Below are 14,750 nucleotides of genomic sequence, written 5' to 3' on the forward strand. Positions count from 1 at the left end.
TCCATTTAATTAAAATAATGTTTGTTGAGCTTAATATTTTCCTAAAACATTTATTTTAATGTCTTTTCCCCCTGTTACTAAAAATCCAAGTAGTGAGGAAAGATAACTGACCACAAAAAAGGCCAGATGTGCTGAGAACAATATTTTTCAGATTGCCTGGCAACAGGCAAAAGGTGATTCCAAGCCGAGGAGACTCTGTAACAATGAAAGTAATGACAAGACCTGTGTTTCATCAGGCTGCAAAAGGTTTTGTACTGATTGCCACAAAAGAGGGTAATGGTCATCTTCAGTCTGCTCTCAGCTCTGTTTAGGGGCATAATTTAGAGTTCTGAGATCAAACAGGAAGCCAAGAATGTTCAGTTTCAAGTTTGAGTGTAGTGAAAGACTCCTTGTGATAGTAGACAGTTATTTTATTTCTCTGACAACTTATTCACTGTTGCCTAAAATGGTTATATTCTTTATGCATCTAGAGCCTAACTCAGAACATCAGCTAAGGCTGTGATGTCATTGAAACCTAAGCACCTGGCATGTGTTTTCCTGAATCTCAGCCATACTCACTAACTTCAAAAAGTGTTGTGAAGGTCTCAGCTGGAAGTCTAAACTACATAATATTGCAAGCCATTTTAGCAGTGAAAGATGTAGTGTGTTGTTGCTGCGTTCTTCACCTGCCTGTTGGACTCCAAGATTGCCTTTAAAATATCATGAAAAAGTCAAAATATGGGAGCCATATCTATCCACAGGCTCGAAGGTGAAAAGATTACAGATCTCTAAACTACTGAAATATTTTGAAATTGTTTAAGTTAGGCCGATATAAAATTAACCATGGTTCTTTATTTAGTAATGCCAACCCTACTCATTCACTTCTAAAATACTGTGTGTAGTCTGCAAAAAGAAGTTCTACAGAACAGAAATAAAATGCAATCCAAATAACTTGTTTTAAAAATAAATTGAACATGAAATAACAAATATAGGTGTAGCCAACACTTAGGGTCCAGAATTTACTAGAAAGACACACATGGGTTATATTTATCTTTCACAAGTTTCCAAGATTGATACTTGACAGTTTATTTCACTAGCTATGTTGTTTGAGTTTACAAGAGTTTTCTTAGCCCTTCTGTCTTCACTCATACATCAGTGTAAAAGTAAAGAAATAAGTATTTCTGTTACAGGATTTTATAGCATCGTTCAAAAAAATTTGGAGGAAAGAAATCCTTCTTTTTTTATTTGAATCTTATTGAATGCTGTTGGTTTTAACCCTGATCTTTTATAGATTCATATCACCTGTATCTATTTTCAGATAGGCAGAGGGTCTGCCACTTCTGTTTTGATACACAAATGTAGGACAATTTGGATCTTCACTTGACTCTCACTGTACAGTATGGTCTGCTCTGTAATTAAGAATCTTTTGGCTCTCACTGTGTTTTTATTAAGATACTGTACAAGCAGTATAAACAAGCGAAGCCAAGTCTGTAAAACGTGAACAGGCTGTAAATGATACAGAGATCTTGGGTGAACGTGGAATGTGGTGTGAGGTGCTTCGTTCATCTTTGAGATATGAACTCTCGAATCCAGCAGTGAAAATTTAGTGCTGCTCTTGTTAACCACTTCAGTCCTCAGTTAAGGACAAACAGCAACAAAAGGGACTCAGAGATCTCTTCTTCTGGTGCTTTGGAGAGAAAAAAATTGCCTGCCTTTGCCAGTCTAAATGAACCAAATGAGCTATGGGTGACAAATGGTCATATTGAAAATCAATGTTTGACCCCACGGGCTGCCCAATGTGCTTAAAGGACTGCACAGTTACATTTGGGTTGACTTTGTTTAGTAGTCACTAGTTGTTTCCTCAGCATGATGTTCAGATCCTGCATTTACTACCTGTGCATCACAGAAGACTCAGATAATTAATGGAACAAGGAAGGAATTCTGCCACCTCAGTGAACTGCTGTGGGACTGTTCATCTATAAGGGGTTTCTTGTCACCTTCTACCCCAGGAAAGAAACCTAGTGGTGCACAATATTGATAGCACACAGAGATGAAATCAAAACACAGAGAGGACTTCCAAAAATACACAGGGAAAAACTTAGCTTGTAATAAAAAGTTTTCAAAGCTTTGTGAGAGTATACATTTACATACGTGAAGAGTCATGGCTGGATAATCTGGGACCATACCATCTTTGTGTGATTTTCAAAAAATAATCTTTCATAGTCAAGCATTATTGGAAGTCTTCTGCTGAATTAGAAATTACTGCAAAGATCTCTTTAAGTGCAGAACTTCCCTCTTTCAGGTGGTAAGAAGCCCAAATGTCTAGAGGTTTGTTGTGTACCAGATAGTGCAAATGACTGCAAAGAGGTCAAGAAAAGATCTGAACATGCCCTCTTTTGGGTCTCCAGGCAAGATCTGGCAGTCCACCTTTAGGGTATCTTATGAGCTTGAAGATCTAAGTGAAAACAATGTTATGGTTCAGGAAAGTTTGCTTCAGTCTGTAATGTCATACATGGCTGATCACACCAGCCTACTAAAGTGTTTTTCCTTCTCTTAAGCTGTGTCCATAGTAGAAAAATTTAGACCCAAACTCATATCCCTTCTAATAGTGGTTCACTATTTTTTTTCTCCTTTCTCACTAAAGGAGAAACCATGTTTTTTCACAAGGTATAGGAAATCTGTCTACATGATCACACAGTTGAACTTGCCTTGTAGGAGGTATAAGAAAACTATAGTGCATGTTTTCCAGCCTATATGCTACCTTTCTGTCCCTTGAGCTTGGTGTTGCAGGGTTAAGACAAGCCTTCCCATTCACCACAGAGAATGGCATGACAGGCATAAAAACTTTGGGAAAGTTTTGATTTTGTTGTTGTTGAAAATGTTGAAAATGCTCTATGTTCATGAATCATTTTGAAGACACTGTGTTTTGAAGCATTCAGTTCATTCATTGGAGCCTTCAAGCAGGCAGCATAGTGCTGTGCATCTCTGTTGATGCTCTTAAATTACTGACCGTACAGTTGTGGCAGTCACTGCAGCCATACAGTAATGGAGATTATCCAGCACTAGTTATATGGAACAGGTTGCTAAGGTACAGTACCTTCCCTACAATACATGGCTTCACTGTGTTGGCACCTTTTGAGTTAATATTTTCTCTCAGTGGAGGGCTTCCATGCCCTCTTCCAGTGTGGATGATTTTCACTTGTTTGAGAAAATCTGGTACTGTTTGGTCTTTCACTCATCTCACGTGACTCATCCAGCTGCCAGTAACAGTGCTCCATTTCTCAATGCTGTCGTGGTAAATTTTGGATGTTGCGTCTAAACAAAACCAAGAATGGCATTTTTTTTTTTAAAAAAAGAAGTAATTAAAGAGAATGAGGCAGTAAAAAAAAAAAAAAAAAAAAAAAGGCAAATGACCTAGTTTGGTCTTCGCCGCAAAACACACAATGCTCTGGGGATATCTAACTATGTTAGGCAAATATTTCAAATCTATCTCTATTTTGAATGTGAGTCATTTCAATTATACATCATTTCAGTTATTTTCTCATTGGCTTTAATTAGGTAAACTCCAAAGCAACATGTTTATTGTTGAATAATTACCCTTTTGGTAAGTTCTTGCTCTTATCTTCCTAGCCTCAATAGCCAATTTTATCAGTAAGAACGAAGCCTTCCTGAATGGTAAATGAGGTGTTCCCCAGGGAAGACAGCTGTTGTCCTTTCGCAGGGTTGTTTTAACTTTTGATCTCAGTGTTATACAGACAGGTTTCCCTTTGTGTGAGGAGATGTTCTGTTTTCCTCTAGGAGAATTTACCCCTAGCAAGAAATGTAGGGCTGACTGCAGATCCTGAGGATGTGAGCCATCCTTCCTAAGGCATATAGCCTTATCACAATCAATGGGACCAATTCTCACATGACTTAAGCTGGCATAAATCCAGAAAAAACTCCCCCAAAGTCAGTTACACCAGAATGAAAGAAGCAAGATATCCAAAATTGAACTAACTTGATTACTCATATGGAAGGAATTGCCTGATTGCAGCCTTTGCACACTACTGTATCAACCTCTTCCGTTCCCTTCATGAGCATTTAAATGTAAAGATATAAATCAAAACTGCAGGACAGAAGAAGGGAAAGACAAAAGTTACCTTGATGGATTCCACTTCCATGAGATCCTTCTGGAAACCATTCTGCTTTTATTAGATTTACTCTTTGTAAATTAGGATTAGTTTTTTATATGGATTTATGAAATAGCTATAGTTCTACTGAAAGCAGGGTGAACCCTCTGGTAGAAGGCAGGGAGTATGTGCTCTTTTCATCTGTTACTGTTAAATTACAGTATGTAGGTTAAAGGCCCCTTGATACCAGTGAAAGAAGAGATCTAGTTCCAGACATGGAAAATGCTTAAATCTTTTGTATGCCAGCCAGTGATATTAATATTGTATAAACCAGCCAGTTGTCAAAGGGCCAGATTCTGTTCTCAGGTTTTTTTCTGACTTTTTTTCCTTTCTTTCAGAGGCAATGGATTTGCTTTCACCTGTGCTTGAATGGTTGAGTGTGACTCTGGTTGTCTGTGATGAGAGACAATCTCTAGATTCTTCTTTTAGTTGCTATGAGGGGAAAAAAAAGTGAGCTGCTGGTGTTGTTCCTTGTCTGTCATTGTTCCAACTCCCATGTGGTGGGCACATTTCAGAGGGCTTTGATGCAAGTGCAACTTCACTCAAGGCACTGTTGTGCAAGAAATTTTTAGCTCTTGCTAATAAATCTGTAAGGTACTTTGTGACAGCAAATGTATGGTGAATTGGCTGAAACATAATTTCATGGATTTAGCATAAGTGGTCTGTTCCTTTGCAGGGAGAAAATGTATTTTCTGATTTGACAGCTACAAGAGAAGATGATGATTTCTGACAACCCAGGGATAATGTTCATGTTATTCTAGGAAATATCCATCTTCACACAAATAGGAACTGGTGTGTGCTACAGTTGGTATTGCTGAACTTTGGTGGAAGCTTCAGGTTTCTGTGTTTTGTTAATATGATAAAATTGATAAAATGCATATTTAGAAAGCCCTAATGAATTTCAGACTTGTGTCATTTGGGGAATGAAAGAAAGTGTTTTTATTATGAATCCAGTATAAATCTTAAACATTTTTAAAAAATCCACAGTATTTTGGAGGGAAGATACACCTTGAATATATTCCAGGTAACATTGCTGATGGAAAAAGTGAGGAATTGTGAACTGAGTATTGTAAGTGTGACTGATTTACTAACTTCTTGGTGGTGTGGCCTTTAAAAGTGTATAAAACTTACTTCACCAGTGTTCTACAGTGTATTTACATACCCTTTAAATGTGATTTGTCTATACAAATTAACAACCACAAGTCTAATTATAGTCTTGCTAAGGTAGATACTACCACTGAAGTGAGTTAAATTATGATGGGATGAAGCCAGAATAGGAATGGAATAAAGCCTGATGGAGCTGTGGACTCCAGAGGATATAATGATTATTTATGTCATGATTACAAGCAGGGCAGAGCCAGTTGTGGCAGACACCCACTATAAGCTGAAAGGCATCCAAAGCTATCTTCTTAAATGCCTTGGTCCAAAACCACCGAACACAACTGACTGCCCTGCACAGGCCAAAAGATGCTGTTTTTGTACAGCTTCTTACTTTCCTCAGTCATTCAGAACAATCACATAGTATCACTGAATTCAGGTCTCTGAATATAAATCTGAAATAACTAGAACATATATATTAATTACCATGAAGAAGGCTAATGGCCTATGTTGTATAGTTTAAAAACAAATTGGTTTCTCTTTAAAATCTCATGTGACATTCCTAAAAAAAAAAAGTATGTGGGCTTTTTGTTTATATAAAATAATTCTGGCCTATACTTCCTAAGACTTACTGTATGCCTTGGTATTGTGATGGAGCTGGATAGGAAAAACCCAGTCTTGTTTTTCCAATGTTAAAGATTCTGACTTCTTAAAAAAAATAAAAATCAAATAAATAAATGGTCAAGAAATGTAGTGTATCAGCCAAACACTGAAAACTTTTAACTGGAAACAGGAAATTCTATTCTGTAAATGTCACAATAATGCCTCATGAAACTTGTAATTTGGGTGTCACATGTACCCACTCTTTTCTATGGGTCTGGATGCTTGCCTGGACTACGTCTTCATCTGCTATGGTCTTTCCTAATACAATGGTGCCGTGGAGCATGACGGGCAAGCTGTGGAGCCCAGCCAGTGGAGGAGAATGGACTTTTGTGCTGTGATCCTTTTCACAAATTCTCCAGTTACCAAAGACTTTTTCTGCTTTCCCTAGTCACCTGTTTCTTCTCATTTATACTTACCAAAACTGTGAATGTGATTCTCATTGCTTTCAAAGCATTCATAGACTGTAATTATAGAGGACCACAGCAACTCAGACTCTCCCACTTGCCTTTCGTTTACTGTAGGATTAGAATCATAGAATCATTTAGGTTGGAAAAGACCTTAAGATCATTGAGTCCAACCGTAAACCTAACATTGCCAAGTCCACAAGCATTAGCAGTTGTCCAAAAGAGGAAATGGGGGTTCATGTATGTTAAGGGTACCTTTGCTCTGAGTTACTGTGCTGACTAAAATGAGCACAATATCTGACTGGAACTTTGTAAATGATGTGACAAAACGGCAGCAATTGCAAAATTTCAGGAGTACAATTTTACTTACCCTTATATAATGAAAATATAATTAATGAATATTGTGGTATCTGTTTAATTATGTAATACATCTATAAAATATAGAATACCTGTATTATATAGGTATAAAGCTTAGTACAGACTGGGTGATGATTTCATTGAGAGTATAGCCCCACAGAGCAGGACTTGGGTATTGGTGAATTAAAAATTTTATATGAGCTGGCAGTGTGTGCTTGCAGCCCAGAAGGCCAACTGTGTCCTGGGCTGCATCAAAAGCAGCGTGGCTGGCAGGTCAAGGGAGGTGATTCTGCCCTTCTACTCTGCTCTCCTAAGACCCCACCTGGAGTGCTGTGTCCAGGTCCAGAGCCCCCAGTACAAGAAGGACATGGATCTGTTGGAGTGGGTCCAGAGGAGGCCACAAAAATGATCAAGGGGCTGGAGGACCTCTCCTGTGAGGAAAGACTGGGAGTGATGGGGTTATTCAGCCTGGAGAAGGCTCCAGGGAGACCTGATTGTGACCTTTCTGTATGTAAAGGAGGGCTTATAGGAAAGATGGATAAAAACTTTTTACTAGGGTCTGTAGTGACAAGGTAAGGGACAATGGTTTTAAACTGAAGGAAGGCAGATTTAAATTCAATATAAGGAAGAAAATTTTTCATGATGAGGGTGGCAAGAGACTGACATGGGTTGCCCAGAGAAGTTGTGGATGCCCCATCCCTGGAGGTTTTCAAGACTAGGTTGGATGGAGCTTTGAGCAACCTGATCTAGTGAAAGACGTCTCTGCCCATGGCAGGGGGATTGCACTAGATAGTCTTTGAACATCCCTTCCAACTTAGATAATTCCATGACTCTCTATCAGTATATACCTGCAGATATATAGACAGCAAAACTATGGTGAGATGAATCATGCCTTGTGATATGTTAATAAAGGACAAACCTTGATGCTTGTGAGCATCAGTGATTTGCATGAAACTGAGCACAGGTTTTATCTTTTTTGTCACTTTGACTGCAGAATTTGTTTTCTTCCTCAGTGTGCAATACTCAGTGCCTCCGTAGAGAATGGGCTAACTACAATGCAGTCTAGTTCTATAGTACCCATCACCATGAGCATTGGGTACAAGGGTGAAGGAGTTACTTTCTGGGCTCTGTATGAAAACTACAGAAATATGCTTTCCATTAGTATCTGACACCATTACATTTTGTCTCCATGAAAAAAACAGATGAGAGGGAGTTCTAGTATTTTAGGAGCATGTTTCATATACAGTAGTGAAAATGACGGTGAATGGCTATTGTACTTTTTTAGCTAGCCTCTGAAATACCTCTCACAAATACTTTTATACATACTTATCCATGAGTATTTGACTAGTTCACTACAGGTAAAGAACTCAACTATAGTTTATGCTTTAAATGGAATTGCTAGTGTTTGACCAATGCAATCAAAATTCTCAATTCCCTCGTTGTCCTCTCTTTTTAGCTAGATTATAATTTGTGGTTATATATATATTTCTAAAGATTATTGCTATAGCTCTAGTCTGTTTTTCCAAGTCTAGTAAAATTAATATCCACTAGAGCAGTGTGTATTATTATTATTAGTATGAGCATTTTGTAATATTTTACTTGGAAAATACGGTTTAAATATATACATCAAAACAAAGTTAGTTACATTTTTTCACACTGTTGACCTGACAGTAAAGTAAAACATGCCCATCTAAAGTCATAATCACAGAGATAATTGTCTGCAAAGAAAAACTTGACTTACGTCACTGTTTTCAGAGAGCTTCTCTCCCTGAAAATAAAGGGACTCTGAAACATCCCTCTCCAAAATTCAACACAGGCAAGACTCTACTATAGAAATACACAGAAGGAAAGGAAGCTATTAGACTAAGTTCTTCTGAGTTAGATTATGAAGTGTAAAATAGCCACAAAACTTAAAATGAGAAATAAACAGTCATAGTTCACAGATCCAAATTCCTTTGCAGTTAGTTTTTGGTTCCTTGTGAAACCTTGCATTTCCACTGCCACGTCGTTTACAGGAATTTTGCAAGGAGATTCAAAATGAGTATACAAAGCAATAGTCAGTGTAGAGGGTTCTTAGTCAAAGCCTTAAGGTTTTGTTGCTTTTTTTTTTTTTTTTTTGACAGTGAACGGTGGCTACAATCATTGTAATTTGATCTCTGAGAAGAAGAACATGATGGACATGGAGATGACAAGTAGCTCAGTACCTGTCTGCAGACAAGGTCTGTTCATCCACACAGGAAACTCACTTATGCGAGACCACCCACTGTCCTGTGAGAGACTGCTTCATGTTGGTCAGCTGAACTTGACACACTCGGATATAAGGTATCCCTGCAAGTTTTATCAGTTGATATACTTTGCTCTTCTGGAGTGCTTCTGTGTTGCAACTGCTTCCTGATAGCCTCCGTGGGTGCTACATTTATAAGAGTATTTTTGGCTTTCACTTCATCTTGGAAGTCCTTTGGATGCCGATTTAACTGCATTGCTCATTTGCAGGTTCGCATTGCACATGAGCACAGGCAACTGTCCGAGGCAGTGCCAGGAAGAGTCACTGAGTATGAAGCCGCAGCCCCCTGAATTGAAGTTTAAATACAGCTTCTCTGGGGGGGGCTCTTCCAGCATGCCCAAAAGTCAATGAGAGTTTCGCTAGGGGCTTAAGTAGGGTCACACTCGCCTCCTCTATACCTCCACCCAAATACCATGTTGTTTCCAAATTGCAGCCTGGAAGGCAGGGATGATACTTACCCTCAGACCAATGTCTCCCATATGGCAATTTGGCGTGCCACCACCAAACCTGCAGGAAGCCAATGCCACTTTTATTTCTACAGCCTTTCCTTTAATGAAGTATTCTCAATGTTCCCATACAGCCACATCCTTGGTATTTGCTTTTAAGGCCCTAATGTGAAAATTTGGTCTCTGGTTTTGATATACACACTGTAGTTGGATATGCTATGAACAGAATATCTATTTAAACATTTGCTATAAATTAATTATATGAAAACACAGAACTCCATTATTTTTTTGTTGTTGTTACAAATTTAACATTACCAGATTTTAAACAAGTACCCTAAACAGACATCCATTGTGAATAGAAGCCTGCTACGAATTAAAATCTGTCCATCTATTTTAATTACACTGATTTTTGGCAGGGGATGTAATATGGAATAATCCTGACGTTTTTGAAGAGCTGTAGAAAAGAAAAACCTCAATAATGTTGCAGCCTTTATCTTAGATACTTGGAATAATTGGCACTCTGTGCATGGAACTATCTAGCCCAAATTCCATGGTCACAACAAGAGGAAATACGGCCTATAGCTTGGTCTTGGAAATCTGACTGTTTCTGATTTTATGCTACGTATTTATGTCTTGTTTCCCCTTTTTCATTTACTGGTTGGGTAAGAACATCTGTGTTTTCAGGAGGAGGAGGCACGGCAATATGACAAGCAAGTGGAAAGAGCTTTTTGTTTGTTTGTTTGTTTGTTTGAAAAGGGCATAATATCCATGCCATAAAACAAAATATTCTGCTATTGCTACAAAGATTTGTAGATGCTTTTTGCAGCTGGATATAAGTCTGCTCCTCCCTAGCTTCTTTATGGTTCAACGTGGGACGGGCAGTTATCAACCTTTTTTTATTCTGTCAGTGAAGTCAATTATGAAACAAAGATAATTAGGGAAGGAGCAAACAAAAGGAGGAAGAGAGTACTCTGCTTAGATCTTTTTGAACCTTTTTGTAAAATCTATAATGAGGAAATGATAGACACCTGCATACCAGGCATCACAGTACCCACCTTCAGAAATATGAACCCCTTCCGGCCCCCATTTGGAAGAGGATTCCCAGAACAACATAAAGGATTGTCTGCTGCATAACATGAGAAAGTAGCAGGTGATAGGCCTGATTCCCTCCCCTTTGCTTTGTAGCATGGTCTAAAGCCTTGAAGCTCTGCTGTAACTGTTTGGAAATGTTTGGAGAATATCTTGAAAGACCCTTCCATTCCTTTATGGGTTGTTTGTGTGTGTCACTGGTCATGCTCTGCTTGTACGTCCACCTGGCTAATACTTTTGTCTGCACTGGATTTGCAAGGTAAAGCCAATCCCCACCTCTGCTCTATGGACCTCATAGGCACAGTGTCTAATTTTGTCACTGTGTACTCACGAGACACAGGTACAGAGCTAAAACTTTGGCATGTGAGAAAAGGTGGACAGCATTTGGGACAATTTCTGTTCATGGAGTTTATGATGCTAAAGGTTCTTGACTTGACAAGCAAGTAACAGAAAACATGGTCTTTCCCTGAAGATCTGAAAGCAGGAGAACATAACTGAGGTGGTGGTGAATGCCACCAGGTTCCAGTGAAGTCAATGGGAGCCAAGAGTGCTCTGTGCCTCCCCAGATTTCACCCTCCATTAGAAAATAGGTGAGAGAAATAGAGCTGGAGTGGACAGACACTGGAGCGCACAGAAGTCAGGGCAAACTTTATTTGGTTGTTCTGTCTGGCTGTAATGACCAACACAGAAATAAAGGGAGGTACAAGTTCAGACAATCTCTCTGAGCTGAGCTTTGAACCACTCTGCATTTCTAGGATATGGAATGCCCAAGGAAAACCCAAACGAACCAGAGAGCACCTCCCCTAGCAATCCAAAATCTCCCTCAGGATTTGGGGTTATGATTGGCTTTGTCCTTTTTTCCCTCAGTGCACTGAAACTTGTTATCCCCTTCAGCTTCAGCTTCTCCTTGAATCACTTTCTCTGGGAAACTATTCTAGGGATGACTGCCTTAATCCAAGAATCACAGTCACTCTTCTTCCTGGCCCCTTTTCCCCACTCAGTTAATAGTTTTTAAGTTGTGCAACATAATTGCTGCTACATGGTATCTGTGAATGCAAAGTGTGTGGGACTGGAGTCCTAATACCTTCCTTACCACAGTTGGAGTCAACTCACAGCTACTGTTGGCCTTTTGTCAAATAATCCATTATCAGACACGACAAACCTGCCCACACTGTGCTCAGTGCTCGGCATATAAAACCCGGGGAAGACATGAGAGCAGTCAGATAGTGTTGCAAAATTTCCCTGGATGTGCAGCAGAACAATCCCCTCCAGCTTCTTAAAACTGTCAGTTATCACTGATTGCACATTTACAGTGGCAATTGAAGGCATGTATGTTTTGTAAATAATCTGGAGATTTCAGATACAGTCGTCTTTTCCTCTGAGGGCAGTTGGGAACTGCAGTACTTCTGGCATGGTGCTACTGGCCTCGTGCTCTGGCTCCAATTACCACGTAAGGGAGTCTCTTTGGAAACACTGCCTTAGTATCCTCTGAGAAGCTGCTGTTACTCTTCAAAGTCCTCACACTCAGCTTTCATGTGCTTAAGCAGCAGTTCTGTTGCCTCTGACTGTCCATCCTTGGTTACATGGATGTTCCCTACAAAGAGAGATTTGTGGGTTGTATTCTCCTGCTGACTGCACTCCCTTCCAGGGTTGCTCATCTGGAAGCCTCTGTGAGCTGCTCGTGCTGATATGCATGTCCACACAGTGCTCTGTACACTGTCCTGCTATCCTTTGTCCCTCTTGCTCTCCTCTTGGCTGTTTGTTTCATAGGTATTTCTATTTGGCTACTGTCCAGCAATTGTAAATCCTTACCCAGCACTGCCTGTGTGTACCAGGCCTGGAACCTGATCCCGTAGTCAAATGCGTATAAGAGGAGTCACCCAGCAAGTTGGATGCCAGACACCTTGTTTCCCTCTCACATCAGTTTAGTTTCTGTGCCACTCCTCTGCCCCCATCCCCTTCCCCCCCGGCCTGGAAGGAACGAGCAGGGCTTTCCCTAGAACAGTGATGGCAAAATTCTGCTGGGAATACAGGAAGTTTGCATTAATGCAACCTCGACATTAAGTACCCAAACACTCAAACACTGGGAAATTGAAAGCCAGATTCTCCCAACAGAGTTAACTAACACAGGGTATATAATGTATTTAAATATACAGTGCTACAGAGAAAAATGCAGCTCCTGGAAAAGACTTGCTTCTGACCTGCACAACCAAGCCTGTGCTTATCATTATGCAAGCAGAGCATGGATAAGACATGGCTGTGGGAATGGCAAGCATGAAGTCAGTGCCTTCATCTCATTTGCTTTTGAACCTTTCGGTTCAAAACTCCCCTCTTGTGTGTGTCTTATATTCTGCACTGCAGCATCACAGCAATATGATCCTGAGTAAGATCTTGCGCTGGAAATGCAGATCAATGTCCCTTGGAGTTTTGGGAACCTAGTATTTCTCAGGACAGGGATGTTCATATCTATCCTGCAGGTACTCTGCTCTGATTCCAGCTTGAACTCCTCACCTGGATTTCTGGCAAAATGGGAGTTTTACGTGAAGCTTAATAATATGACACCAGTTATCACAGGCTGAAATGTAAAGCTTGGTTTAGCTTTATATGATGTAAGAAGTGTGTTGTGTTTACTTTAGCCTGAGGCTTTGGGACCACTAAACTGTGATACAAACTGAATTATTTAGAAGAGTTCTCATACAGAAGAAACTAAATACTAGGAAATACTGTGCCTGGCATGGTATTCTGTAAAACCTTTCTCAGAATGAGTTCAAAACAGCACACTTTCTACTGAGCAATGAAGCTACTAGTAAGCAGGGCAGGGTTTCCCAAACATGTGCAATAAAAGGTTTTTACGTATGCTTATGACACATACTTTACAGACATATGGTTCTATAAATATTAAAAAATAATGTATGAATACTGTTTGGTTTGTTTTTTTCTTTAAATTTACCATCTGCAAAACCAGGTGCTTTAAGTTTACCCTGAGACCAACTGTGCAAACCTAAAGGGAGAAATTATAACTAATGGTTTATGGAAACCTCTAAAATTTTGCAGTGTACTCTTTTTAAATTTCTGGTGGCAAATGCAAGATCTGATTGTTCTATAGCAATGAATGGTGGGGGATTTAACTTCTCTCATGACATTAAAGTTTGGGTTTTTTTATATCAAGCCCTACTGGCTGCAAACCATTTGAGCTCTAGAAACCTGTCACTAGTGAATGCAGTGTTGCCAGTTGTGTGCCTCACACAGGTGTCATTTTTTGACAACCTTAATTTCACGAGAAATAAATCTTTTTGAGGATTTTTCTTGCTGCTTTGTTTTTTATAATTGCTAGTTCTTTGAGAGCTGTTACCAAGGAGGTGTTAGAAGCTGTCCCAGCTTCCTGTCTTAACGTTAGTGGTGGATTAATGGAAATAATAGTGATAAAATCATCTAAGTTGTAAAATAAATGTATGTTATTGAGCATTTTTATTATATAATCAGTTTAATGTATCTATGTGTCCAAAATAGCTTACATATCTGTGTTTCATGCTTTAAAATGTGTTAGATTTGTCTTAGCTGCTGTGTCACACGCAAGCTGCCAAATGGCCAGGTTTTCTTCAGCTTTTTCGGTGCTAGCATCAAAAAAGCATAAAATTCATTTAAGTGGAACATGTCAGCAAAAGAGCCATGGAGCGCCTCTCTGGAGGGTTTATTAGTTCACATACAGCTTTCTTGCACACAGATGTACTGTTTCCTTTTCTCGGTCTGGCACATCTCTGCATGATGAAGCCATAGGTTAAACCCTCCCATGCTTTAGGGATATGTAAGAAACACCCTCTGGTCCTAAGAAAAACCACACAGTTGGGTCATCCACAGTAAATGTTTATAGCTGAGATAAAATGTTTTATTTTAAGGCATAAACCAGTTGCTAACTGCTTGGAAGAAAATGTTAGGAGGAAACATTTCCTAAAGGCATTCCCAAAGGTTTTTCTGAGATGTCTGTATGGCGTTCCTTGAGGTTCTGCTTCCTGAGTGACTGGATTCAGTGCACACCAAAAAAGATTAAAAATCACTTCTGCAGAACAGTCTTTTGATTTGCAGACCCATGTAGACTTTAATACGAAAAATGGAAATGGGAATGCATAGACTGCCAGTTTAAATCTACCAGTTGTGAACTTTATTTAGTTATCTTTTGCAGACCTCTTAGAAGTAAATACTCAGCTGATCTGTTATTAACTCTGGACCACTGCTTGAAAGCGAGCTGTTCTCTCTTTGTATT

At 39.4% G+C, this 14,750-nt stretch overlaps 1 protein-coding gene across 3 annotated transcripts in view; it reads left to right on the forward strand.

Moving 5' to 3' along the window:
• Window positions 1-14,750, forward strand: part of GLIS1 (GLIS family zinc finger 1) — a 211,102-nt gene that overhangs the window by 88,866 nt on the left and 107,486 nt on the right. For all 3 annotated transcript variants that reach the window (XM_056356532.1, XM_056356534.1, XM_056356533.1), the window contains exon 3: window positions 8,794-8,992. In XM_056356532.1, coding sequence (XP_056212507.1) covers window positions 8,794-8,992 — 199 coding nt within the window. The remainder of the gene's footprint in view (window positions 1-8,793; window positions 8,993-14,750) is intronic.

This window comes from Falco biarmicus, chromosome 11, assembly GCF_023638135.1.
Source record: "Falco biarmicus isolate bFalBia1 chromosome 11, bFalBia1.pri, whole genome shotgun sequence".
In the NCBI taxonomy this organism is placed as follows: Eukaryota; Metazoa; Chordata; class Aves; order Falconiformes; family Falconidae; genus Falco; species Falco biarmicus.